The 27,897-nt window shown below is 48.8% G+C and overlaps 1 protein-coding gene across 10 annotated transcripts in view; it reads left to right on the top strand.

Annotated features, from left to right (window-relative positions):
- The window catches only part of SLC4A4 (solute carrier family 4 member 4), a 152,597-nt gene that overhangs the window by 37,780 nt on the left and 86,920 nt on the right, over window positions 1-27,897 (top strand). For 7 of the 10 annotated variants that reach the window (XM_038136531.1, XM_038136532.1, XM_038136530.1 and 4 more), the window contains one exon: window positions 15,681-15,754. In XM_038136531.1, coding sequence (XP_037992459.1) covers window positions 15,681-15,754 — 74 coding nt within the window. Of the gene's footprint in view, window positions 1-6,610; window positions 6,868-14,406; window positions 15,755-27,897 lie in introns of those variants that run through there. The other 3 variants (XM_038136535.1, XM_038136527.1, XM_038136533.1) reach the window with 3 other exon arrangements.

Raw genomic sequence — 27,897 nt, 5'->3', positions numbered from 1 at the left:
CTTTTACTGGTCTGCACCCCAGTTCCTGCCCTGGGCTGGGAGAACCAGAGGGCTTGGAAGGAGGCTTTGAAGGTGCCTTGCTGCCAGCAGCGTTCCCGGCGCTGCAGCACCGCTGGGTCCCTGGGTGCTGGTGAGATGCCTTCATGGCCCCGCTGCAGGAGCATCCTTGTCACGCTCCAGCGGCCCGCCTCGCACGTATCTGCCGTGTGCATTAGGTTTAGAATTTGAACTCCTGCTTTGTGCGAATTAAAAGGGTCCTGATAACTCCTCGTTCCAAGTCAATTAGGTGCTTCCGGCTTCAAATCCACTTAGAAGGCTCACAAGGGGGGGAGTGCTCTTTGAAAACCCAGTAATAGCAGTTTATGGTTAATATTGATAAAGGAGCGCGTGTCTGTGCCATTGTGCTGCGTCTGGTGGAAGGAAAGCTCCTCTTTTTGTGCTCCCTCAAAACATAAAGACTAGGATGGGGAGGCAGAGGTCTTTCTCTTAACCCACACTGCCTGGCTTGAAATGGAAATACAGCTATAAAACGGTCAAGGTTGCAGTGGATTCCCACAGCCACTCAAAGCAAGGCTGCTGCCTCCCTGCCCTTGAACTTTGAGTCGCTGTAGCATCTCGTTTCTCCTGAGTTTGCTCGGGATTGTGCGCAGTTTGTGGCAGGAATGGTTTTTATTGCTGTTGGACAGTGTCAAAGACAATGGCTGCACCCATAATTGGGTGATAAAACAGTGCGGAGCATACGTAAAAAGCTGCAGAGCTCTTGCTTTTCAATGGCTTAATTACATTAACTGAAGAGATAAAAATGTCTTTGAATTACATGCACAATTATGAGTCTTTCACATAAGGAACACATTTGAACTTGCCATAGGGACTGGCAGTGCGGTGAAGTTGCATGGAGATTTATGAGAAATGTGAAAATCAGAGAAAGCTCCATCTCAGTTCTTGGCGTGCAGTTTGATTTGGAACAGTGGGTTTCTGTCCAAATTCAGTAGGCATGTAGATCCATGCTGTTGGAGTATGGCTGAGCCTTCTGAGCTCAGCAGAGGAGGCTGCAGACAGCCCTGGTTTTGTCTGAATTTTCTCACCAGAAAAACCAGAAGAGTTGATTCCATGTCACCAATATCAGAATCCTTTGAATCTGCGCCGCAAATGAACTTTCAGCTTCTGCATTCCAGAAACGTGTGCTCTTAGGGAAGTTCATTCCGCTGCCAAAGTAAAACAGAGACTGAGGGGTGGATTTAAAATAGCTTTATTATTTATATATATATATATATATATATATATATATAAATATGTATGGAGAGAGAGAATATGGCTGATCTATATATTTTCTACTCCTAAGGAAATTCTTTTAGTGGGGAAAGAGAATTTTCCAAGTGTTTCAAATCCTAGCTGTATTGTATAACTACCTTTATGGGGGAACAGGATCATATTTCTGTTTTGCTAGTATGTGTTTATTTCTTGCTAAATACTCGGTATTAATTCTGTCTTGAAATAAGCTTTAATTTTCCTTTCAATGAGTATTGATCCATACTTCTGGCATCCCAAAGTGAGTTGAGGAACTTGGTGGTGGGAATTGTTCCATGACTTCTTTTAAGACTGAGGATTACTCAGATAACTTCATTCTGTTATTAATGATGATTATAAAAGCTATTTCATATTATTCAAATTATAGTTAGTAATATATTATTAATAATAAACTTATATATCATCTATAAATAATACAGAGCTATAGTACCTCTGCTTTTGACGCCTGTGAGGTGACTGCTGCTCATCTGTGAAGTTGCTGATATTTGATGTGATTGTTCCCCAGGGGAGATTGAATTTTACTTTCTTTTGAGAGTTATTACAATGAGCCGGTATTATGCAAGAAGTTCTGGTGGCTTTGCATGCCCAGCAGATTTTTGGCTTTTCCCAAATAGGAGTTGTGCCTGTGGTGTGTTCTGTCTTTTTCTGCTAGTTTTTCTGAGCGAAACATGCAAACGCTTTGATTTTGATGACTGTGCAGATGTGTAATCTGACGGCAAAGATGACAGATGAAGTCTTGCGTGCCAGCTACTCATCTTTACTAAAATTTTTCAGTTTTCTCTATTTTGTACACTAGGTGCAGAAACAAAACTTGGGTCTCTTTTTTAATGGTGTGTACAACTGGAAGATTATGGTGTTTTCCTCTTAAATCTTTTTTTTAATAGGTTTTTACTTCATTTTAATCGCATCTTGAAGGTTTACTGAACTCATTTGAACTCTTAACCTTGAGCAGAAGGTTGCAAAAGTTAATTGCTTTTATTGTACCGGTGGCTGTATAACACTTCAGACACATTGTCAGCCCTTCGACGTAAGCGTAAAGGTCTTTTCATCAAGGCTGCTAAATATGAGGTTGATAAGAATGAAGCTGGGAAATAGTTGCTCAGTAGCTCAATGAAAGGTGGCATTTAAGCACATCAAACCTGTCTGTTGCACTGGAATTGAAGCGTATTTCTTACAGACAGGGAATTGCACCTGCACATTTTGCTGAGGTCTCAGAGTTAGCAATTGTGGTCATCTCGAAGCAGATGTTACCTAAATTCTGCTTAAATTAGTCTAGTCTGAGCTCACTTCCCTGGCTGACACTTTGTGCATTCAGCAGACACAGAGCCCGGCTCAAGACCAGCAGCCCTGCTCAACAGAGCCGCCTGTGTGTTCTTCTGGGCAGGAACAATCATCCCCAGGGGAAAATAGATGGGGCTTTGTTCTCCTGTGTCCCCAGCAAAGCTCGGTTCCAGAGCCTCGATGGCACAGCGAGCCAGCGTGTGGTGCCGTGGGAGTGTTCCACACCCATTGTTGGACGTCTCATGATCTCTTAGGTGAGCAGCGACGGGCTTTGAGTGGTACTGTCCCAGAAGAAGTGTCCGTGTGGGGTGTCATGGGAGCAGTAGGGCTGATGATGGAGTGCCAGTGCAGTAACGCCTCTATCAGTGCAGCCAGAACGGTTGGAAATGTGGAGCTGTTGGCTCAGTCCCACAGAATTCTTGAGTGGAGGTGACTTCTGGCCTTGAGGCAGCTCAACTCATTGGCCTTTGAGGCCATGCTGAAGTGCTGCGCTGGGGTGAGTCCCGCATGAGTAGTTCCACCGGCATGAACGGAAGAAATGTGTGCTGAGATAGGACAGTGTGTGGGGAGAATTCCTCAAGTGGGGCCAGAGGGGTGCAGGGACAAAGTCTGGATTGCAGCCATGAGCTGCTTGCAGGGTGGGGTTGGAAATCAGTGATAGATCAGTGCAAAGTCTTGAGTGCATCTTTGATAGGCACTTGGAGGGTGGTGTTAGAGAGAAGCTGTAGAATAGAGTATTGATTTCAAGTTGGAATGAACTTAAAACCACCATTTGTCCACCTGCCTAGCTTGTCCTTTCAGTCCCAGTTCACCTGTCGGATGACATCAGTGAACTTATGGAAAAGATACCTTGAATGGATATTGAAATGCACTTTCAGAGTGCATTTGTATCTGTCGTGTTATTGGCACATCACTGGAATGTGCATGGAAAGGAGATTATTGTTGCCCAAGAGCAAGAACTGCTTCTACCGGATGTGACGGGATGCAATGATTCCCTGTAACTCTGTGAGTGCTTCTCACTCGGGATAAAGGAGTGTGTTTCTCCCTTTTAACCACTGGTGAATGATCAATTTCCATACAGAAGCTGGGCTCTAGAAGCAAAATCAGGCTGTCTCCCATGATGTACAGCTCCTGTGTCATACCAGCTTGGAGAAGACCTTCTATATCCATTGGGCTTTCCCGTGCCTGGGGAAGAGGTTTTCCACCGTGCCTGACGGGGCGGGTGCGCGGTTCCAGCGCGGCACTCCGCAGGGTTCTGGCTTGTGTGAGGCACCTTGCTGATCTCTGGGTCTGCCGGGCTCTGTGTGCCGCCTCGGCAGCGCTCTGAAGCTGAGCCTGAGAGCCTGCTAGCGTGGAAGGAATGCGAGCAAGCCCGGGCTCGAGCGTGGGCTTAGGCCCGCGCTTCGTCGGCAAGGCAAGCCCAGGCGCCCTTGCTCGGCTGTTGCGGGCACGGAGCTCCAGCCAGGATGCTCTCAGCGCTCAGCTTCCTGGCTTGCTCCTGTTTGCAGCAGAACTTGGAGGAGCGGGCATGTAGCTGCCATCCTTGTACTGTAATTTAACCCGGGATGTACGCTCTGAACCTGTGAACAGAAGAGTGAAACGGCAGGAATTGCTGCCGAAGGAAGACCTCCGTATTTCCAAAGTTTTGCTTGGATCACGGCTCTCTTCCCTTTGCCAGGAATACAGTGTATAAATTTTGTTGAAAGGGAATATGCTGCAAAACAGCCCTGTGAAAAAACCCCAACTGTGTGTTCCAGTGTCAGAATCCTCTCCAGAGACTGAGTGAAGGGAGATGGTGTCTCCAGCTTTTAAAATAATTACTTGAATTAAAGATCAAGCTGAAAGAGCCGAGTTCACTTAACATTAGCTATGCAACTTAATTTGTTAAAGAGCATTGAAAAAACAACGTAAGCTCAATGTCTCTCCCAGCAAGTAACCTGGATGTCCCCTGAATCTTCAGAAATGTGGGAGTGTAAGATTCCTGTGAACTCTAAAAGTTTCTGTAATAACTTTTCTACGAATGGGGCCACGCTTCTTGAACGAACCTGCTTCTTCCTTTTTAATTCTAAGTGGTGAGTAGGACACCTTTGCAGCAAGTGTTCCTGGTCTAGTAATGCCTTGGGTTGCCAACAGCACTGTTTTCCTGGAAAGGCTTGACTTGTGACTCAGTGAAGGTACCTGTAGGTTTTTGTGGAGCAGTCAGTTGAGTTCTGGATGTGACCCTTAACTTGTAATTCTCAGAAATATCTCTGAAGTCTTGATCTGTGGTATCAGCCCAACTTTTCTGGCTCCGTTCCCAGACCAGTCATTCCACTTAGCAATAAAAAAATGCGAGATAATGGATGCAGATAACTGGGATTTAATATTAGTGTAGCCCATTTCCCGTTTACCTTTAAACAGCCATGTTGCAATTAGGTGCTGGGCATAAAGCCCTTCTTTGTTAACAGGTGTCTCCAAGAAATGTGTGACTGATGACCGTGTCTGGGTTCAGCCGTGGTGGCCCTGACAGCTTACAAAAGGAGTGGAAAAGCTGCTTGTGCTTTTATGAATATCTCTTACCAAAGCAAACCACTTCAGGCCCCTTACAGAAAGTTGTTTTCCTGAGGCTTCTTCTGAAGGAACGGCTGCCCCCAGTGTTTTAGGCAGATGCATGTGGAAAAGAGGATGAAAGCAGATGGTGGGTGATTGGCACAAGCTGTGAGGGACTCCAACGTGTCCTCATGCATGGCCACTGATGCTTCGAGGTGTACCTGCTGCAGCGTGGGCCTGGCCACATGCTTTGAGATGTACCTTCTCCAGCCTGGAGTTATCTTTTGGGGCGTCATCACATGTCACAGCCCATTGGCCCAAGCTCCCACTGGAGCTGCAGCCTCCCCGGGACAGCAGCACAGTACCCCCGCGTTGGGCCCCGCCGGCCCGGGCACACCGTCGTCATTGCTGTTATCAGAGCGTTCCCAGGCCCAGCAGAGCAGCCTGATAAGCACCACGGTGTGAGCACCGAAAGCAAAAGCTGCCCCTGGCGACCTCTAGGCACCACAGGCAGCCAGGCAAGCGTGCCCATGGCAAGGCAGGAGCCCTCTGATTAACATCCATCCAGCTCTGACAGCTGTAAATTCCACCTCGCACATTCCAATCAAATCTGCCGTTATTTTGAACCCTTTGTGCCCTGTACTGGACGCCAAAAAGGACTGTCCTGATTTAACCCCAGCCGGCCACCAAGCATGGCACCACTGCTTGCTCGCTCCCACGGCAGTAACTACAACATTGGTCAATTCCCATTTGTCAATTGTGTGTTTCCAGCACGAACCCGAACTGTAGCCCCATACTAGATACAGAGAAGAAAATGAGCTGTGCCCCAGGCAGAGCAGCACAGGCTGTTATATCTGCTGTGGTTCTTGAGGATGCCTTTGAGTTTACAGTTCCTAAAACAGAAGTAGCAACTCTTGCTTTATACAGAGTTCTGGAGGAAGAGGAGAGACAATGTGGGTCCTATTAAATATTTTTATAGTGCTTGCTCATGTCAAGACACTATTGCTTGAAACCCTGATGGGTGAAGGGCTGAATTGTACAGGCACGTGGGAAATCTGAAGAGAACATTTGAGGAATGCCTGGGAAGTTCATGTTGATGGACTAATGATCTGGAGTCAGAAGGAGCCAACTGCCATGCAGGGAGAGAGGAGCTCATTGCAGTTTCAAACTTGTCTAAGTGGCGGTAGAGGAGGCTGAGAAGCCTGAAGTTTTCCTTATCCCTGAAAGAAAGACTGAGCTAAAGTCTCATTTTCTCTTGCCTTGCAGAAGTCTGCTTGGTTTTTTGTCCAAGCTCTGCAGTCATTATACTGGTGGTTAGGTTACTTTGGAGGCCACAGGACGTCCTGCAGCAGCGCTGCTTATCAGCATTGCTGTGCTCCTACTGGTTTTGTCCCGCAAGTTCTTCTTCCGGACAGCATTGATGGGTCACAAGGAGGGAGTTCAGAAGAAGTAGCTGTGAGTACTTTCTGGCAAGAGGTGCCTTTTCAGCTTGGGTTGTTGTTTTCTTCACAGTCTTGTTTTAGGCTGATATGAATAAGTCTATTTTGAGCTGCCCTTAAATGGATGTCACGCAGAGGACAGTCTTGTTAAAACTTGGGAGTTGCCTGCTCAGCAGTTGGGTTCTGCGCTCTTGGCCGTGGTTGGAGGATACAGTAAACCCAGCTTTAGGGCACCGATAACCAAATGAAGAACCTGACTCTCCCGTGGAGCAAAATGCCAGTCCAGAAGCCAACACATTTTGCTGGTGAGGTGGGTTGAACATTGCTAAACGGGTGGCCTTTATGCAGGATCATGCCTTGTCCTCTCATAGCGCCGTGCTTTTATGCCGCATCATGTTCGTCCCGCCGCAGCTGGTGTCCTGCCGAAGGAGCCCGTGCCGCCGCGCTGCTGACTAATGCCGTGAGAACGCGGTCATGTGCCCCCGCCTGCCCTGGGCCAGGCTCTTATTAATGACTAATTGCTCTGCAGGGCTGGGTGCAAGGATCACGGGTCGGCCGCTCCTCGCTGCCGTCACGCGCCCCAGCTGAGGTGTCAAGTGGGTCAGCGCAACGCCTTGCTCTCTGTCGCGAGCTGCGTGCGCCGAGGGGCAAGGGGCACCCCAAGGTGATGCTTTGCTCCGTGCTCTGGTGACCCGTTCCCTAGAAGGGTACAAAATGCCCCTTTGCTGTCTGTAGGCGCTCTCAAGTGCGTGGTGGCTGTGTAGATGAGCTCTCTGTGGGCTAGTGGCCGTGGCAGCGAGGTTCTCCCAGACCGTGTCATATCCCAGTGGCTGCCAGTGCTCTGAACAGTTGGTTCCTACCAACCTGGCCCTCTGATACCACCTGAAATTTGGAGGAGGGGAAGTTTTCCTGCCTGTAGGTAGAATATGTAATATCACTGGTTAGTGATAGCCAGGCACCACCCATATGGCTCTCCCAACGGCCTGATCGCAGCCCCCAGAGGGCACAGGAGATGCTTTCCTGGGAGCAGGAGCACAGTCTGTGGCCGTGTGGAAGGGAATTGTCACTTGCGGTTGTGTTTCTGCTTAGTGATCCTCGTGGGTACCGCTTGTGAGGGACCTGTGTCCTCCTGTCTCTGTGGCTTGTGCTGGTTTAATCAGTGTTTTCTTGAGCACTTGGCACTCTTGGGAGACAGAATGGCTACTTGGGTTCGTGCTGCTCTGGGCTGTGACAGACTCTCTTCTGACTGGAGCTTAAATTGGTAGAAGTGGTGAAATTCTTTTTTTCAGTTCAGTCTGGAGTTATTTTATAACTTGCTTTTGCATTTCACTCCCCTCTCTCCTCTTCTGTCAGGAAGCATTTCTTTATCTTCACTAAGCTTCCATTGACTTGTGGTTTTGTGTTTTTTGGGGTGTTTTTGTGTTTTTTTGTTTTTGTTTTGGTTTGTTGTTTTTTTTTTCTTTTCTCTGGGTTTAGGTTTCTTCTTTTTTTTCTTCCCAGTGCAGCCAGCGAAGGCAAGAAAGGCATTTAGTTTGAAATCTGGCTGTTTGCGTTTCTGGCTCTCGGGTCTGCATTAGTTTTGAGTGACTATTATTGAATTAGGATTTGATGCATGCACCAGGACCAATGCCAGTGACCTTCCTCAGCAGAGATTTTGTCTCATCACCCCTGGGAATGGTCACTATCAAGTCTTTTGGATGAGCAGTTGGGTCTCAAGTGAGGATGAGGTCCAAAGCCCACTGGTTTTTTTTTTCCTTGTCTAATATTTTTGGAATCCTTTCTTCTACCTGAGTCTTGTGTGTGCTGACATTTGGTTTGGATGGCTTTGCCCTTCTGTTTAAGTTTTACAGCTGTGTGCTCTCTCCACACTCCCTTGGAGGTGAACTCAAGCGGTATCACATCCCTTCTTACTTTGGAGCAACTGCTCCAAGGTGGGAAAATTGCAGTTTTACAGAGACCATCATCTGGTAACCAGGTAGAGTTTGCATAATTTGGGGATAAGTGCACTTTGAGGGGTTCCAGCTTGTGTAACGCCGTGCGAGCGGTTAAGCAGATTCCCAAAATGATCCATGTTAAAAATATCCTTGATGCTGGATTATGTTTTTGAAACCAGCATATTGTGAATCCACGTATCGCTTCAGAATGCCAAGAACTGGATCAGAAACGCTGCGCCTGCACTCTGGGAAGTGCTGAGAGTGCATTAGCTCCCTTGGCTGCTTCAGATGTGTCCAAAATGTTTTATACAACCAGGTTTTCTGCCTCTGCCAGCCAGAGCTCAGGTCTGGATTGTGCTGGATCAGGTCTTGCCTGTCCTCCTTGCAGCAGGAAGCCAGCACATGCTCTGTACCCATGTTACCATCAGCAGTCCAGCGATTTGTGATGCTTTTAGAGGGGCTTCAGCATCTTGGAGGTGGTTGGTGGGACAATATGGAGCTCTAGGAGTTGTGCACTTGATGGTCTGAAGCCTGAGGGAAGGGAGAAGCTTCAGACTGTAATTACAGAGGTGAAATTAAGCTGTGAGCTGGTCTTACACCTTTTGTGTGGTGTGATTGCTATGGAGACCTTTCTCCCCCAAAAGCAGTCACAGGAGAGGACGAGCGCAGGAGCTAGCTGCTTGCTGAGAAGCCAGGATTGAGCGGGCTGGGTTGTTTTCCCTGGAGAAAAGCAGCCCTGGGTGAGTGGTGCCAGTGGTGTGCTGCCCCACCCCTCATTGTACACAGTGCCTGTTCCTTTGCTCAGTGGGAAATGGACTTAAACCCAGCACTGCCCAGCCCAGATAACTCTTTGCTTTTACACACAGGACCAGGCTGCCCACTCTAACGTCCTCATTTATAGCTGGGAATTTGCCTCAGCATCACGCTTCCCACGCCTTGCTTTTGGAGGTTCCAGGTGAGCAATCTGCAGCAAATGCTGGGAGTTTGCTGCAGTTGCTGTTTCTTTGTCCAGGATTCTCTGTTGGTGTATCCAGATCTTCTGTACTTCGGAAGCTGTGTGCTGAGCTGATGTAAAATACACACCTGAAACATTGCTCTGCTTCTTAGCCCGTGGTACCTGCTCCTGCGTGTGACAGAGCACACTTAGTCACAGATTCCTCAAAAAGAGCTCTTACAGGAGGCTGGAACAAGGAGCAGCTACTGCATAAACCAGCATTGGTTTCAAATAGACACACGGTCAAGTAAGAAGTTGCCTCTCAGGCATAAAATTGTAACAAAAATATTGCAGGACGTGACATTGTCACGGTAATAAACAGCCAGAAATAGTTCAGATGCCACAGGCTGGCTTGAAATAATAGTTTTTAGGAAAAGTCCACTACTGCTTATGGGTTTAAAACCTGATGCCGCTCTGCCTCTAGGGAAAGCTTTTTTTGTGATTTCTATTTCATCTGTTCCAGAAAACAAAGCTACAAAAATGTCTGGTTTATGTTATCCTCAAACAGATACATTCATAATATTTGCAGTCCAGAATCGCTTCTTCCTGTGGATTCATCTCATTTGATTCCATCCCCCAAAGCTCCTGCCAGAGCTCAAGCTCGAATCCCTTACAGGGTGTCTCTGCACCTTTTCCTGGCTGTAGCTCCATGAAATACAGCAGATGGATGTGGGATGTGTCAGGAGCCAGGTGCTCAGCAGCAGAGGTTCACCCTGTCCTGGAGAGGGGCTTGCACTGAGATCCTGTAGTTCTCAAATGCAGCTGGAGTGCAAGGCAGCCTTGTTCTTGCAGAGTCCCCAGCTGAAGAGGCAGCTGACTTTCTCAGTTTTTATAGTCGTGTCATTTTATGGTAAGTCATGTAATCACAACGAAGCAAAGGCTTCAACTGTTCCACCTGCCCCGGCATCCAGTGGCAGTGTCCCCCTTGTATTTCCCTGTGTTTTGATAGTGTGACTTTATTGTTCATGCAGAAGAAAGCTGGAACTTCATTCACTCCTAATTGCTTTTCCTAGCAGTTACTTCATTCTTGGAACATAGCCAGCTTCAAGAGTTCTTCCAAAGTTGTCGGAGATCAAAATTGAAATCCAGGTGATAGAATTTACTTTGCCATCGTGAATTCAGGTGGTTCTTACCTTGGTTTCAGGAAGGTGCTCTCACAGACTTCACCTGTGAGTTGAGATAAAACATTTAGAGTTCCTGACGTTCCAGTCTGTAAGAGCTTTTGAGAACAAGATTTAGTCAAGAACCGAGACTCCTATTTAAATCCTGTCACGGGACTTAATTTCAATCCCTGAGGACACCTCCATAGAGGGAAACATCTCACCTAATGAGGTGACTTAATTGGGAATTTATTTGGTTTATAAATATTACGGTGCAAGTTCTTTGTGTGCGAAGCAGAGGCTTCTGTCCTGCTTTGCTCGGGGTGAGTACAGCCTTTTGCTGAGAAAGCTTGTAAATAAATGCTGCTTTAGAGCTGACAGGGGAAAATGCATCCAGGATAAATTTGGCAACGTGTTCCAAAAGTGCATCAACCAGGCTGTGCTGAGTACAGTCAGAAGCTCTTTTTTTCTCTGTGATAGAGCCCATATGCAAGTATGTGAGAAAACCAGAACACATCAGGGCCTAAAAAAGGAATCGGTCACATTAGGTCTGTTTATTCACGCATTTGCATATGGGCTGCGAGAGCATCAGCTGGGACCCAGTCTCCTTCCTGGTTTCCTGTTTACTTGGCCACTACAATTGCAGTGTCTGAATGCTTCACAGGTTGCTGGGAGAAGGAATAATGTTATCTCTGTCTCCCCCCAGCCCTCTGACAGAAGCAGCCTGTTTGGCTTGCTGACTCATTCCTGCGCTTGCCGTCTAACCTGGGTGGCTTGGTGAGGGCACTGGGTGTCACTGGCAGGGAAGCCTTTGGTGGCTCTTCTCTCTGCTCAGGTCCAGGTCCCGTGTGTGGGAGCCTTCAGGTCTGGCCGATCCATCTGTGTTGATCCATCTGTGGTTGAAGGTGGGATAATGCTGGTTGTCACAAGTAGCGTTGCTTACACCTGTGGGGAGCAGCGTGGGGTTGTGGATGTTTCCTAACAGAACAGGTGTCTCCTTTAGTGTTTGAGAGGTGCGTGGTGTGGGGGAGCGGCATGTGGTAGATCCAGGGGTAAACTTTGTGGCATTTGGGACCTACCAAGCAGCTCAGCCCGCGGTGCCCCATGCACCGTAAGCTTGGGTTTGTCTTTTCTCCCGCAGCGTCCCCATCCATGCCTTCCCACTCCACTTTGATCACGGTACTTTTCCTCAGAAAACAGTTTTGACCGGTCACTGGTGCAGGGCTGTGTGAAGCAGGCAGCGTGGTTGACAGTGCACTCTCAGGAGGATCTTTCTTCCCTTGCCTTTGCCAGGGGAGTGGAGAGGCGCACACACACCGCCGTGGGCTGCCAGCTCCGAGCCATCCTCCGGGAGCCCTGCTGCTCTGTGCCCTGCAGCTCTCCCTCCTCCCGCAGCCCTTGACCCACTCCACGCCCCAGCTCGCTGGGCTGCTCTTTAATGCGACTTTCTCACGGCTCTGCGTTACGCTGCTCCAGTTACGGAACTGGCTCCGTTTCTTCTTCCTTGTGCAGTTCAGGGTTTGCTGGGGTTTCTTCCTGATTGCAAAAGCCGTTGGACATGGGCAGAATCGTAAAAGCTTATCAGTGAGCAGTAACTCTCCCCTCTGGCTCCCCGGCTCTGTTAGGCATTTATTCACTCCGGCGAGTTGCGACTCCGCGCAACATCTCGTGTTGCCACATCAGTCCTTTTTATTTACGCCAAGCGCCACTTTCCCTCTCTCCTGCCCTCAGTCTTCCGAGTTTGGCAGCTCTGGAGCGGAGCAGCCGGGCGGTGGCAGCACTCCATCTCCCGGGGGAGCTGCCGGGAGTAGCTCGGGCAGCGCTAACTCCGAGCTTAAACGCTGCTTTGCGCTGCCTGGAAGATGCAGTGCAAGGGTTTGGTGCTGCAGCCAGAGAGCCGCAGGAAGAGTTCGTGTTGTGATGAGCAGAACAGATGCTGGCAGATGAGCGCAGCCATTAGCAAGTCCGGGATCCCTGCTAGTACTAAATTGGTCTTGTTCTTGCTGGGTAGCTGGGCAGAATATTTCTGTGAGCTGTATCTGCCGGTGCTTTGCAGGCGGAGCGGAGTTGGTGCTGGCCGTGTGTGACTCTTGTTCAAATGCTATTGACACGTAACATCATTTCTAAAAATGTTTGGCGCTGATCTAATCATCGGCCCAGAGAGGCCAGTTGCTCAAGCAGTTCATGTTTTTTCACTGGAGCATATTCTGTCAGACCCTGAAAATAGAATCCCAGTGTTTTTTAAAATTTGTTTTTAGGTTTGTTTCCAAAATGTTGCAGCAGCAGTCACGAGGATGTGGATCTAGACAAGAAATGCCTGAAAACCCCTTTACCTTCCAACGAGGAGTTGGTAAACCAGGCTTAACTGAAGGCACATTTCTTTTCAGAGACCCTAACATTTTTTCCATGCTTTCGTCTCTCCCGTCTATGTGTGTCTTCTGTGGGATAGTGGTCTTGCTGCAGTGCTTAACCAACAGGAGTCCACCAGTTTTCCCCTGAAGATTCAAGGGAAGATTTACTTGTTGTTCCACATCACTGTTTTTTTTTTTTTCTTTTTAATTTCTGCAACTCCCATTTCATGGTATTTGAAAAATTCCAGGAGGCTGAAATAGTTTCCCCGTGCAAATTGGTAAAGGATGTTTTCTTGCTAGCTTTTGGCCCACAGAAATCCTGTGATAATCTGAGAAGGGCAGAAAAGACCAAGTCAAGGGAGGTGGTGCTTGGAGTCTAATCACTAAACTCCTGTGGATTAGAGCTGGGGCGCTGTGCCAAGGCAACCCAAGCTCTATTCCTGGCCCTTTAAACCTCCCAGCTCCTTCAGATACATGTTTCAGGGAAAGCATCAGCCTTGCTGATCAGCTTTCCAGCCCTCTGGAACTAAAAAAGCATGACTGTTAAATGTGATAAACCCATTCCAGGCTGGCAAGGTGGTGTTCCTGGGAAGGTGGGGGCCATTCCCACTGCTGTGGTGAGGCTTGGGAGGATGCTCTGCTGTCGTGGGGAGGATGAGCAGCTATTTGCACAGGGAGATGGCAGCTGGTGAATTCTCAGCGCTGTATCCCTTGCAGGCAGTGGAAGTTGCTCCCTTCTTTTGCCTTTCTCTGCTCTGCCGTGCTGCGGCTTCTCACTTGCTCCGTGCCTGGGCTGGTGTTGCTTAGGCTGGAGGAGCTGGCCTTGGGGCAGAGCTGTGAGACACACAGGTGTGTTACACACCTGCACATGTGTGGGTGCCCGGGGAATGGAGCTGAATGCCAGGATAAGTACAGACTTTACAGGGGAATGAAGCTCCTCTGTTTGGTCTGGAAATCCAGTCCCATCTGTTCCACATGTTTCCAGTTGAGTTTATAGCAAGGAGCTACTGTGCTGCTTTGTAGGAAAAAAATAATTTAAAAAATATGGGGTTGCTCCTTTACAATCGTTGCGAACAGGCAAGGGTAGCCATGGGATATGTTCCCTTCTGTTGCATTAGAAAAGACTGTAAATAGCCTTAAATAATTTAATGAAGAGCTGCAGCTTTCAGGGGAGGCTGGTGTGTGCCTGCGTGCTGGCTTGGCGTGCTGTGCTGGCAAGGAGCACGTCCCACCCCTCTGCACCCAGCAGCAGCTGCTTGGGGAATGGCACCTTTCCTAGCTCAGGGAAATTTCTGCTTCAAATCCTCTGGCTCCTGGAGTCCAGGCAGAAGCAGCCTGTGTGAAGGAAGAGCTGGCTAAAGCAGTGGAGGGAAACTTGGCAGAAGTGGGAGAGTGGCTACTGAGGTACTGCTTTTGTGAAATGCGACTCTGGTTCTTCCTTTTGTGGCTGAGTCTTATTTTTTATTTTCTAGTTAGGTAGCCAGGCATTGGCATGCAAGGTAGACACCCTGAGGCATTCTGAACTCCTGGTATTCATCTGTTCAGTATTTATACCCTCCTGAATTTGAATATTCGATGAAGATAATCTGCAAGTGTTCGCTGCTGCTTCTCTCAGAGGATCTTGAAGGGAAGCAGTTGGATGGGAAGAAGTTTTGAAGGCCTTGTCTCACTCTGAAACGGGTTTGTCCCTATTCCTCTGAGGGAATATAAGGAAAAGGTGTTGTTTTATGCCTGATTTTTTGGTATGAAAACAAGTGACCAGCTTGGTCTCAGCTGTATTAGGATAGAAAGCTCCCATGGCGACTGCCCAGTAGTGAGCAGCAAATGTGTACTTAGCCTCTAAGGAGATTATTTAACACAGTTCCAATTTTGTTTATTATTATTTTATTATTTCTGCATTTGCTTGTCGGGAGTGGATTTGCAGCTGTACCCTCGGAACGCAGGCAGTGTCTGATTTTGTGGGGAGCCACAGCAGCAGGAGTCCTGGGCGGCTCTGCGGGAGCACGGCGATGGCAGAAGTGTGGAATTAGGAGTCTCTGCTGTCCGCAGAGGCAGATCAGAGGTGGAGAGAAAAGGGGAGGGCAAGGACGGCAACCACTAAAACCCTTCCCCAAATGGATGAATGAATGGGTGACACACATAAATGACTGCTGTGATGATCTGACTTACTGTAGCTCGGTCTCGGGATAATCCTCATATGTCAGATTTCTGTAAGGCCAACATGTGACACAAAGCCGGGCTCCCAGCAGACAAGTGTGCTGTGCTGGTATTAGGGGCTGAGCTTGGAGCCCGTGGCCCTGTGGGGTGTGCCCGCTCCCCTCCCTGCGCCTGCTGGGGCGGCATCAGAGGCAAACTGCGACCCCAGCAACTCTTGGCTGTTGCGTAGACGGCCCAAGCCTGCCCGTGTGGCTGTACCTTTTGGAGAAAAGAGGAGGGAGGGGGGAAAAGCCAGACGCAAGAAACGGGAAAGCCCCCAAAGACTTGTAGCTGGGATTACCTTGTTCACACCTGTCACCACTGATGTCCTGTCAAGGTCAGAATCGGAGCTACGTGAGGCCAGCTTAAAGCGAACGCCATGTGAAAGGAGCTCTATGAAGGAACAGCAGGCACTGGAAGGAGGACTGGAGTGCCCACAGGAACATGAACAACAGCTTGCAAGTTAACCTGCCCAGGACTTGGGCTGGTTCAAACAGCTCGCTCCAGGAGAAGTCTGAGCATTCCTTTTTTCTTTTCTATTACTATAGGATGGAGGACGAGGCAGTACTGGATAGAGGGGCTTCCTTCCTTAAGCATGTATGTGATGAAGAAGAAGTGGAAGGTAAGAGATTTGGACTGCTGGGGAGGAAGGGTGCCTTTGCTTTGGTGTTTGTGTGTAGGATGGGCACAGCTAGAGGGCAGAGAACCAGGGTGCCTTTGGTTTGCCCAGTACTTCATCCTAAAATTGACTGAAACACGGGTAGGCTTGGTCGGGGTGGAAGTGACTTTTTAGAACAATCCTGTTTCAGCTGGGGAGCGAACGTTGTTGCGTGCTGCCGGCGCACGCTTCCACTTCCCCCAAAGTCCTGTTTGCTGTGCTTGCATAACGGCTGGGAAGCACCAGAGCTGTTTGCTTTGCTTTCCTCTGCAAACAGAGTTTTGCAGTGCTTGCCTGTCAGCGCTGCGTGATAGTTGTGAGCGTGGAAAGGTGGAGAAGCCGAGTGGGAAAACCAGCAGAATTTGTACCAAGTGTCAGGGTGGACTTTAGGTGGGAAGTGAACATTTGCCTGGGTTATCCTTTGTGCTCGGGAGGCATAAAGAGAACGGTTTTCCCTTGAGGGAGAACTTTTTAACAGGGAGAACAGTTTCCTCACTTTATAGGGAAAGTGTAGACTCCCTGGAAGTGTTTTTGTTTTCTCTCTAACTAAAAATGTTGTGAAATCCCAAAGGTTAAAGGAATTTAAAGGCGTTTACTTCAAGTTTCTTCCTGGAAAATGATGAAGCTGATAGGAGTGAGTTGATGGCAGCAAATTCTCATTTTCTGAGGGTTGGTTGTCTGTGGGCTTGATAAACTAGTAGGGGAGAAGAAGGGAGAGCAGGATAGGGTAGGACTTCACCTGGAAGGGAGAGAATTTCACCTTGCAGAACTATCCTTCCCCTGCTGACTTCAGGATATAATTTTTTTCTAACTTCTTTATTTGCAAACAAATGCCTGTGGCTTTTCAGTTGAAAATGTGTTGAAAGGTGTAGAGTTACAGCCATGTCATTGTCACCAGTAATGGACGGGAAAGGATCCAGCAGTAAGAGAGGAAATGGTCTTTAAAAAGAGGAGTTAGAGCACTTCCAGCAAACCAAGCCAGTCCTTTCCACCAAAAAGCCTGTATTTTCTTCCTGTCTGGAATGAGGTAATCTGTGCTCAGCTGCTATAAATCATCCTATTGGGTTTAATGAAGCTGTTTGCTGTCTGCAGGGTCAGGTTTGTATTAGCCTTTTGCTTGTGGAATAATTGACACTTTGGCACAGCAGAAACATTTGAGGAGGGAGAGAGAGAGGATTTTTTCAATGTTTTGCTGTCTTAAATGTTGCTACATGCTGTTTGGAGGTGCAAGGGCCACGTGTGGTGCTCCAGGAGTATAATACAAGTGGTGGTTGGTGATGAGCGCAGGAGGGTCCTTCTGAGTGTCTGCAGGGGATGTGGTTGCTGCCTGAAGTAATATTTGTGGCTGTGGTATGTTCGTATCCTTTGCTCTGATGTGGATATCCTCATTTGGTTCAGCTGGGCTAAGAGATGGGTTGCAGCTCATCTCGCTGGGGAATGAGGAGCGGAGGTGAAACAAGTGCTTCTAATTGTACTCGACAGGCCTCTGGAGCTGGAGCTGCTGGGCTGAGCCTCCGGAGAGCCCCGGAGCTGTGCAGCCAGCTCATTCCCTCGGGGGTGCTGGAGGCAGCCCGTGATTCCTGCCAGGCTCCTGGGAGCAGCCCAGCTCACTCTCCCAAGGGCCCGAGGCCGAGGAATCTGTCAGGGTCACAGGGCACGTATGGGGCACGGGTGGGTCGGCCGGGGAGCCGCTGCTCAGCTGCTCTGCTCTGCGCAGCGGGACAGCCTGGAATTCTTGGCGTGCCTGGCAATCTGGGGCACTGCAGCGCTGCCTGTAGGCATTAAAGGCTTTGGCACTTGGGAGAGATCTTATTTGTCTCCATGTTTCCAGCCTCGATGAGTCTGCAGCTCTCTGTGTGTCCTCGGCTACATCTGTCTCTCCACAGAGACGTAGCGCGTGCGTGTATCCGATGCGCGCCCCAGGTGCAGTCATGGTCTGCCTGTGTGGGATCAACGGGATGCCCACAGAGTGCCCGTGGTTGGAACTGATCTCCAATTCCAGCCCGCTGCCATGGGCAGGGACACCTTCCACTTGGTTGGTCCAAGGTCTGTCCAACAGTTCCAGGAATGGGGCAGCCACAGCTTCTCTGGGCACCCCGTGCCAGGGCCTCCCCACCCTCACAGGGAAGAATTTCCTCCCAGTATCTAATCTAATCTAATCTAGCCCTGCCTTCCGTCAGTGTAAGATCCAGTGGAAGGGCTAAGATGTCAGGTTGCAGACCTTTGGCTGGCGCTTAGTGCAGATGCTTTTAAGTCCCTGTTAGATTCCTGCACTTACAGTGGGGTGTTTTAAAGGAGGCGAGTGTCTGTCAAGAGACTTAATTTCACTGAAAGTGAGCAGAGAGGAGATTGTTTCTTTTCCTTCTATGAGAGGAAGGGGAATTGTAACCTTTATCAGAAGAGATAGGGCAGTAGAACTCAGGGATTCTCTGGAGAGAATGGGAAAACTGTCCAGCAGATCATTATGATATGCCTTGGAACCAGGCTGCTTTTGCTGCTTTGTAAGTTGCTTTGAGTTTAAAGAGGTGAAGACAGAATTTTGAAGGTTGGTTTGGGCATCCCTCTTTGGCATGTTCTTTGGGAAAAGAGAGGAGCGTGGCTCACTTTGTCAGTGATGCTCACAGGTTGTGTCTGTGGGATGGAGAGAGCAACTCCAACCACATCACCCACCAACTCGGTTATGTAGTGGTGCAGGGGAGAAGGAAGGGACTTGTCTTTTTAAGGAGGGGTAAAAAAGGGCATTTCTGGTCAGGAAGGCATTGAGACATTTTCAGGGTGGGACAATTGTCCCTTGTGCCCTCACTGAGTAAATGTAGTGTTAACAGAAACTGTACATACCTGACAGAAGTATGTCCCTTGGGCCTGCCTCCAGGGATTGTTTAGTCCGTCCCTCAGGTGGCTCCTCACCCTGGTCCTACACTGGAATGTGTTGCTGTGATATCAGCTGTTGACATTTGGAAATTACTCCACTCCAGCTCCTCCCTGCTGCCTGGATCCACGAGAGGGCTCGGTGGAGAGCTCGGTGCATGTTACTTAGGAGGAGTTGCTTGGCTGGAAGTGCCCAGAAACGTGACCTGGCGAGCCAGGGGATTTGCCCGGGTCCAGGGCAGAGCATGAAGGAAAGCAAGGACGAGTTGGCTTTCCTGGGGGAAATCAGGAAGAGGCACTGCCCTGAGCCGTGTGAGAGGACCCTTCCCATTCATTTAGAGCACTGCACGTTCCTTTCCTTGAGGGTAACGCTGTGCTGCTCTAATGCCCCTGTGAGGAGTGCTGGTATGTGTGACATAAACAGATTACTTAATAACCGATTTTGCAAGAGGGGAAAAGTAAAGCTCCACCTTATCCTGCGAGATAAGGTATTCTTGGCTCTCTGAGTGGAACTTCCCCCGGCTCGCTGCCATCCTGACTCTCTGGTGGGGTGGAGGATGCTGGATTTCAAGACTGATGACTCCGCTGCAAAGCCTGAGGAGCGCCCCGGCTCCGTGCGTTAGGAAATGGGGAGCAGCATACCTGTCCTGCCTTCCTAATGATGGGCAAAGTAAAGGTTTTGAGTGGGTGTGAATTCAGGAGAATGTGCTGTTAGGGGCAGCTTTTCCCAGGTCCTGTTAGCATTGTGGCATTTACTGTTGTGCTCTGCAGAGAGGCTAACCCAGGGATTTTGTAACAATGTTCCATAACTACTTGTTCCATTTTAGCACTTTCCTCCTCCTTGCTTTCTATTCTCGACCCGGTTGTGTCATTGCACTTTGCTGGTAGAAAGCTGTGTGATGCCGTAAGCCCAAGATTAGTCCTCGATGGTTGGATCAATGAGGAGAGAGGTTAAAAGGGCAGAGCTAACTGTGAACATCTTTACCTGTATTAACAGCAGGCCGACGCTGGGAGAAATGAGCTGTATTTGCCCATATACTTGGATTTCTTTTTCTCCTCTCATCCCTGCCCTCTGTTTTTGATCCGTGACTGTAGGCAGACCCTCCTCCATTTTCAGGAGTAACCGGATGACCTGGTTCATATCAAAGTCTTTAACTGCTTCTGAAAGAAATGTGATTAAAACATTAATCAGGTAAAATCTGATCACAGAATGTGCTCATTAATGTTCTTTGCTACCTTTAATTTATATGTTAGGAGCGAACCAGGCTGTGTTTTGCTTCAGTAAAACTGAACCGGGCTTTACTCCTGCAAAAGCCAAACTCAAAGGACTCAGGCAGGGCCTTTCTGCTCTCTTTCCAACAGCAGCTGGCACAACTTCCCTGTGAGCCCTCACCAGGCCCTGGCACAGGTTACCCAGAAAAGCTGTGGCTGCCCCATCCTTGGATGTGCCCAAGGCCAGGTTGGACAGGGCCTGGAGCAACCTGGGATAGTGGATGGTGTCTCTGCTCATGGCAGGGGCTGGAACTGGATGAGCTTTAAGGTCCCTTCTGACTCTGACCATTCTGTGATTCTATGAATGGCAAGTGGAGTTTGGAACCCAGGGCTGCCCCACACAGCAAAGTAAAAACAAGACAGGTGGTTTAGATCTTCCCAGCTTTGAAACACCCTGATGAAAGATTTCAGGTCTTTCAGATTCTTTCCTTTCCAGCTTTAATTCCCCATGGCACTTTTCATCAGTGCTTACTCTTGGCAGCATCCAGCAGGTCATTGCATGGAATATTGTTCTGGTCATGGCGCTGTCCCTGCTCTGCTGTCAGCAATCAGCATTGGCTCTGAGGGTGCTGGGTGGGCTGAGGAGGTTTTTGATGCCTGCCCGCTCCATGCTCAGTGAGAAAAGCTGCAGTCTGAGTTCAGAGGCTGATGAGTGACTTTACGTAAGGCAGCGATAAGCTGGCTGCGCCAGCAGGAGAAGTGGAGAAAACGTTCTGAGAGCAGCTGAGTCAATAGCTGGCATGGTCTGCCCATGGTGAAGGAAAGGTGGTGGTTGCTTTGCAGTGGTGATAGGTTTTGTGCCAGCATGTGCTGAGCACGAGGTGAAGGAGCATGTTTCCATACCACTCTGACAGTGACTCGTTTTTTCCCAGCTCCAGTCGGTTTAGAATCACACAGTCACTGAAGTTGGAACAGAGCTTTAAGATCGTCAAGTCCAACTGATTGGAAACTATCATGAGTTCTCTGACCTGGCAATGAAACTAGTTTTGTTGGGGCCCATGCCAGCTAGGAAGGTGGCCCTCACGTGGCACCTTGCAGCCTTGGATGGGAGCACCTGCTCTCATTTCAGTCAGGATTCAAGTCTAGGCTTGTTTGACTGTCTGCTCTGCTCCCGTCTTCCTCTGCCCACCAGCTCTTTTTTAAGGTACAATACACTGGATATAACAGTTCAGCATGGAGATGGAAAATCAGATACAGCCTTTGCTCATTTGTCACATGTGAGTTCCAGATGTGCTTGTGAGCCTTCCTGGATTTTTCCAGGACATTTAAAATTAAAAGGTAACCCAAAATGTGTTGGTCATGTTGCTTGAGCTGGGGCTACGTAACCCAGGAGTGTTGTTCCCTCTCCTACCTGTGCTTCTCATACCAGAACTGCCAAAGCTGGGCTTCACCTGGAAACTGGTGCTAGGGCTGTAGCTTGCTGCTTTGAGATCCTCCCAGCCTTCCTGTCCCCTCCTTTCCTTCTGGTGATGTTCCTACTCTGGTGGCAGAACACCAGACTGAAATAGAGACTGAGAAGGGGAGCAGGGAACTCCTGCAGTCCCGGAAGGAAGCGTGTGCTGCTGGGGAGGCGTGGGGCCCCTCTGTGTGAGCCCTTCTGTGTGGGCACCTTTCTGTTTGCAGCATGGCCTTCTGTCAGACTCCTGTTTCAATAAAACCACAGCCTTGGAATCGAGGGTCACTTGCAGAGGGCTGGTTTGAGGCTTTTCCCAGAGAATGGAGGCAGCTTGGGATGCCTTAGTCATCATACCACAGCTCTTACTTCTCTTGGCGCAGGGTCTGAATCCTGCCTGCACCTGTGAGCCTGAGAGTGTCAAGTACAGCTTGGTACTCATTCAGTCTTGGTAATTATTGAGATGGAAATAGGAAAAGATTTTAGCCAAGATCAGTTCTCTTGAGTGGTCATTTGGAGCATTTTGGAAGGGGACATAATTCTAAAGGATGCCAGACAATCCAAAGGTGCCGTGCTTCCCGAGAGCTAAATCCAGCAGTCCGGCACAGATCCCCTTCTCTGCCCTGTTCCTCAGAGCCCTCTGTTCCTCAAGTTTTCTTCGGCTCTTCTTTCCATTGAAGCCAAGCACTTCTGGCCAGATTAGATCAGATCACAGCAGGACAGGTTTGGTGGCTTTTATAACCTCTCACAGCTCCAAAGAAGAGAGAAAGAAAAGCAGCTTACGGGGCTGTGGGTAAGAGTCTCGCAGTGGCTTATGTAAAGCTCAGGGAGAATACCCCCACCACATGTTCATTGTTCTGTCTGAACAATGCCCACCCCTTTGTTCACTGCCACCCCCCTGACTGACTTTGTTCCACCTACACAAGCAGGGCTTCTAGGATCTTCAGGAAGAAAATGGAAGACCTTATTTTATTTTGTTTTATTTTTATTTTATTTTAATTTAATTTTTTTTCCTGTTTAAATATTTTTTATTTGAATTCATGTGAGCTCTGTCTTTTACAGCCATCCTGTTGCTCAGATCTAACTCACCTGTTACAGATGCTTTGCTGGAGTGGCCTCTGAATCTTGTTAGGAATCTGGCAGGTCCAGTCTGGGTCATGGATCATCTGTTTGGAACAGAGGGAGCACAAGCTTTAGGCAGATGGCTAGGTAGACTTCCCTTCTGTCTAACTACAGCTTTGTTCCCTGGGAATGCTTTAGATCCCAGGCTGACTTTTTGAAGAGATTGAAGTGCTAGGAGCCTGGTGTTACAGAAGAAGAGAAAAAGGTCTCCAGTTTCCCCCCTGCCTTCCCCTGCACAGCTCATTCCCTGCCCTCACAGGCATTTCAGTCAACGGCTGCATGTTAAGAGGTGCAGGGCAGTGATGCACATCTATGAAATGATCTTTGCACAAGTTCCCTGTTTGGTTAAGCTGCATGTTCCTTGCTGATGGTGATCCTCACTTGAATCTAAGCCATGAGTCTGGGGTTCTTCTGTTGGAGCTGGCAGACTGGAAGAGATCCCTGATGTTTCTAATCTTGTTCCTTCTTCTTTCCTTTTTCTATTGCATAGTAGCTCAGGATTGTCTCTCCTGAAGCCTCTGTTTTATGTTTTGCCCTTTCCTGTCTCTCCCTCATGGCAGGCTCATCTCCTGATGGCATTTATCAGGAGGCATTTATCACAGGTCTGTGAACCTGCTGCTCAGCCTTATGGTTGTTCCCATCGCCCGATGGATTCGTGCTGACCCTTTTCCTTGGCAGACTGCCACAACACAGGAGAATTGGTTAATTGCAAACTACTGTTCTTCATAGGAGAAGGGATTTGGATTTGATCTGTCTCCACTAGTGCATTCGGTTTTGTTCAGATTTCCACAAAGCGCTCGATGAATCCTTCTGCCTTTTCCCTTACTGACGGATTTTTACTTGCGTGGAAAATCAGTCACTCGAATACCAGCCTGCTTTGAAAACCCTGTGGGGATGGTGGGTGAGCCTGGGGGGACTGTGCCTGGGCAGCCTGTCTAGAGGGCTGATGACGGTTGGGTTTTCCCAGAGACTCAGTGTCTCTGTCCATGTGCGTGGATGGGAATAGCATGTGGCTCTTGCGCAGTGCCAGGGGAGGTCCTTGCGTTCCTTGTTTCTACCGAGGTGTGAACAGTTCTCCGGCGTGGGGTGTCCTGCTGGCTGTGCATCCCACGCTGGGAGTGCAGGACAGCTTGTGGCCTGGAAGATGGAGCTGGCTGGGGTGCAGGTGCTGCCCCTCTGCTGCTGCCAGCACCTGCAAAGCCCTCTATAACCAGGTAGAGCTAAGGGCACCCGGCACGTGACGGCGTGGCCTTTTGTTCTTATTTCTTGAGCTGATTTGAAACTAAGCAGGGCTTACTTTGGGACCTCCTTAGCGCTACTTTTAGTATCTCCCCTTTCAAATGGATCATCCCCCTGATTTATTTGTCCTTCTGAGCCGTGGGCTTTTTTTGTATTGTTCATTTTCTTTGATTCTCACACAAAATGAGAAGCACCTTTTGCGCCAAGAAAGTGGAAAAGTGGGTGCTCTAAAGCGCACTGACCTGGCTGTGATCCTGGTCATGTCCTGGCTGGTGCCACCTCTCTCTGTGGGCTTGGCTGAGTGCTGACACCTCCTTGGGCACAAAGCCATGCTGTCTTCTGCTGATGAAGCGCATGGCCCCTTTGGTGCAGAGCACATCTCTAGATGTTACATGGGGGGGCTACCTGAGGCTTTCCATTCCACCTGGGAATAAACTGATGGCTGGGCTGTGAAAATGGGCTGGGAAGGTCCCACCATTCATGGAATCACAGAGTGGTTTGGGTTGGAAGACACCTTCAAGGTCATCTCATTCCAACCCCATGCCATAAGCCTCTGAGTGACATGGCTGGGGCATCCTGAGCAAAGCCCATTTTTCAGGTGACCCAAAATATCTGGCCAGAGCTGGTGGGGAAGATTTTGGCTTTGTGGCCAGTGTAACCACATGGGCCTGTTGCAGTCTGACCAGGTTTAATGTGACTCTCCCTGTGCTTTGCAAAGGAGTCTTTAAAGGGATAAGCAAGGGCTGGGTGAAAACTGCCAATGCTCAGCTTATTTTCAGTGCTTTATACATTTTGAATATTAGATTTTGATCTTGTTTTCTTCTAAGGTGCCAGCATGAGATTCTTTATAGGCTGGTCTTACCACGCTCTGAGTCTCAAGAATCTAGTCATGTGGAAAGGATTCCTTCTTAGATGCAGCAGGCAGGCTTTATCCTTTGAGCCCATAACTTTCAGCTCCTGTCTCCAAGTGACTGAGTTTTGGTTTTGCTGAGCAAAAACCGTTCCCTAGTACCCTTTCTTAAAAAGAGCTAGTGCTTAAAAATGGAGAGGATCATAATAAAGTGATCTCTCAGAATGGTTGTGGTTGGGAGGGACCTTGAGGATATCTTATTCCAGCCCTCTGCCATGGGCAGGAGCACCTTCCACTGGACTGGGTTGCTCCAAGCCCCCTCCAAGCCAGCCTTGATGATGATGAGCAGATATTCCTGCAGGTAGGGAGGGAATGCTGCATTTCACAGAACCTCAGCTGGGTGATGCACAAGTGGGTTTTCATCAGTAGAGCTGATTCAGGGAGTCTCCTGTGCCCAAACTCCAAATCTGGGTGCTGAATCATGAACTACTCTTATTCAGTAGCTCTTAGTAAGGCGAAAGATGTGGTTTCAAATGAGTTTTTCCAGGAGAACCTCCTTGATCCTGACTGCTTTTTATTTCAGTAATAATCAGATGAAGCAATTTTGTTGCGAGCTTGGGGCACAGTAAACATTCTCCGTGGTCACAAAAGCCAAAGACTTCCCCTACAGTCAGTGTAAGTCCAAAGAAGCCCCACTGTCACTGAGAAGGGAGCAGGTGCCACCGGGACCTGCAGCTCTGCGTGTGCATCTACAGGTGGGGTTTGGGTGCCGTGGAACAGACGCTGGTGTAAGGAGGGGCACGCAGAGGGACCTGCACGTCCTGGGGAGGGCCGTGGCAGCAGCCCCCAGGAGGAGCTGTGCTGGGTGGGCAAGAGAACAGGGTTGGGCTAGCCGAAGCTTAGCGCTCAGCAGCGTGCTTCCCGTCCTGCCCAGGCTGCGGGCTCCTTGCGGTGCCTGTGTGTCACGTTGTGTTTCTCAGGCAGCGGTTCTCATGGGAAAGGCTGGCTTCCCCCGGTGAGTCGGAAATGGCCCAGGAGCCCAGAGCATTGAGAGTATGTGTCAATTGTTTCCTCCCAGGCGCTTTGGGAAGGGAGCCTAGGAGATTATCTCAGCGTTTGGAACAATATAAACAGATGCCAAGCACTTCAAGTACACGGAGAAGGAAAATGTCTTGCTTGGTCTCCCTGAACAGTCGAGGGGGGGTGTGGGGGCACAGCAAGGAACATTAAGTAAGTCTCTGCCTTCAGACTAGGGGAAAGCAGCAAAGTAATGCAGATGTTTGCCTGCGTATATACAAGTGAGTTTCATATTACCAAAATCTGTGCTGTACACACGTGGTCCAAAGATTAAAGAGATTGTCCAGTTCTGTTGGCAGCATATTAAAGTATTAAGACTGCAGGCTCACTATGGTGTGTTTCTGTTATCAAGCTGACCACAGAATTCAAGTGATTCAAAGGGGAATGTTGTTTAATACAGATAGCTTTTGCAGCAGGCTTTTGGATGGAGTTTTGGGTGTGAGAATCCCTTAGGAAGGGCTACCGCTGCCCTGTGTGTCTGGGGTCACCCCCACCCTCCAGCTCCAGCTCGTGCTCAGATAAGATCTCCCCTTCCCTGTCCCTGTGGGCTGCTCAGGCCATCTGCCACGTTAAAGCTGATGTTTCCAGTTGCTGGAAGAGCTTTCTGGGTTTCCTTTGGCACGCGAGAGCTGAACTGGATCTTCACGTGTCCGTCTGGGAGGTCTTGCTGCAGATGCCTCTGTGGCTCTGCCCTTTCCCTCTGCACTGTGATCCCGTTCCTTGGAGATGGCCATTCTGACAAGCGGCAGCAGACGCGCGACCCTGTTCTGTCACTGTTCCACTGCCTGAATTTGAGCCCTGCTCAGCTCCAGAATCCTCTTTGTTCCATCTCTGCAAGTGTCCAAGGCCAGGTTGGGTGGGGCTTGGAGCAAAGTGGTGAAGTGGAAGGTGTCCCTGCCCGTGGTAGGGGCTGGAACAAGATGAGCAAATGTGCAAAATAAAGTTTGAAGCATGCAAAATAAAGGCCTCACAGCTGGCCTCAGGAGTGTGTGGAATTTGAAATGGCAAATGCAGGGTTTTTTTCATTGGCAAATCAGTTAGTTACAGAAACGGAGTATTTTGTGCCTGATTTCTCAGTCGTTCAGTCGCCAAGACTGGATTTATCATGAAGAGGAATTAGAGACACATGTTTAGTTTGTGGGTCATTCATTCAGATGAATTTGTTTACTCAGTCTCTTCATCTGAGACTCTCCATTTGGCCACTCTGGGATGGAAACAGGGAAACCAAACTTGGTCCAAAGTACAGAATCCAGCTCTCATTTCTCAGGAGTTACTTTTGTAAGAGCTGCTTTTATAGCTTACAGTGAGATGGCTGAATGATCTGGGCAGAGAAGACGACATCTAAGTGCTTTCTGTAAGCACAGGATATTCATCCCGAGCTGGCAGAAGTGCAGAAAGCCCTGAAAAGAAAACATTTTTATCAGACACAAATAGGCACAACCATTAGCAAATGTAGTTGAAGTGCTTTAGTTTGAAACCCCAGTCTCAGTGCAAGGGCATCCTTGGGATTTACAGCCAACATATGAGATTTGGCACTTCTTCTGTTACTTGATAATTTTTATTTTAGAAAGTGTCAAATAGGAGTTGCTAGGAGCTTGTGTGAGTAGCCCTTCCTCCTCTGCTGTGTTATAACAACACCCTAATGGTACTTAGAGCGTGGGACCTCTATAGTGGCACCTGTGTAAGGTACCTAATGGTACTTTGACACTTGTTATACAGTGGACTGCACAGTCAAGTGATGTAGATTTTGTTGGTCTAAGCTCTTCAATTAAACTGAATCACTTGGCACGAGGTAGTTGTTAAGTTCAGCCAGTGCATTTGGTAAAACAAATGGAAAAATTAGAATGTGTTTGAAAAGTGCTCTGTTGGCTATTACAAAAGGAGTATGATGGCCTTCTGTGGGGTTTATTTTTGTATTTAAATGAGTCACAAGGACAACAGTTATCTGAGTCTGCACTGGCACGTGCTCTCAGAAGTGATGGGATAAAAATAGTTCTCCAAATGGTAGCTACAGAGCTCCAAGCCCACATCTGGAGACAAGAAAAACAGGACTAATTAATGTTAGGCCAGCTAAGAGGGATAGTTGCTTGCCTTCTGGAGTGAAACAGGGATAGGACAAAGAGTAATGAGTTTGAACTGAAGGAGGGGAAGTTTAGGTTAGGCATATGGAAGAAATCCTTCCTTGTGAGGGCGGTGAGGCCCTGGCTCAGGTTGCCCAGAGAAGCTGTGCCTGCCCCATCCCTGGAAGTATCCAGGGCCGGGTTGGACAGGGCTTGGGGCAACCTG

The sequence above is a fragment of the Motacilla alba genome, chromosome 4 (genome assembly GCF_015832195.1).
Source record: "Motacilla alba alba isolate MOTALB_02 chromosome 4, Motacilla_alba_V1.0_pri, whole genome shotgun sequence".
In the NCBI taxonomy this organism is placed as follows: domain Eukaryota; kingdom Metazoa; phylum Chordata; class Aves; order Passeriformes; family Motacillidae; genus Motacilla; species Motacilla alba.
The sequence above is the reverse complement of the archived record's forward strand: the minus strand, read 5'-3'. Positions and strand labels throughout refer to the sequence as shown.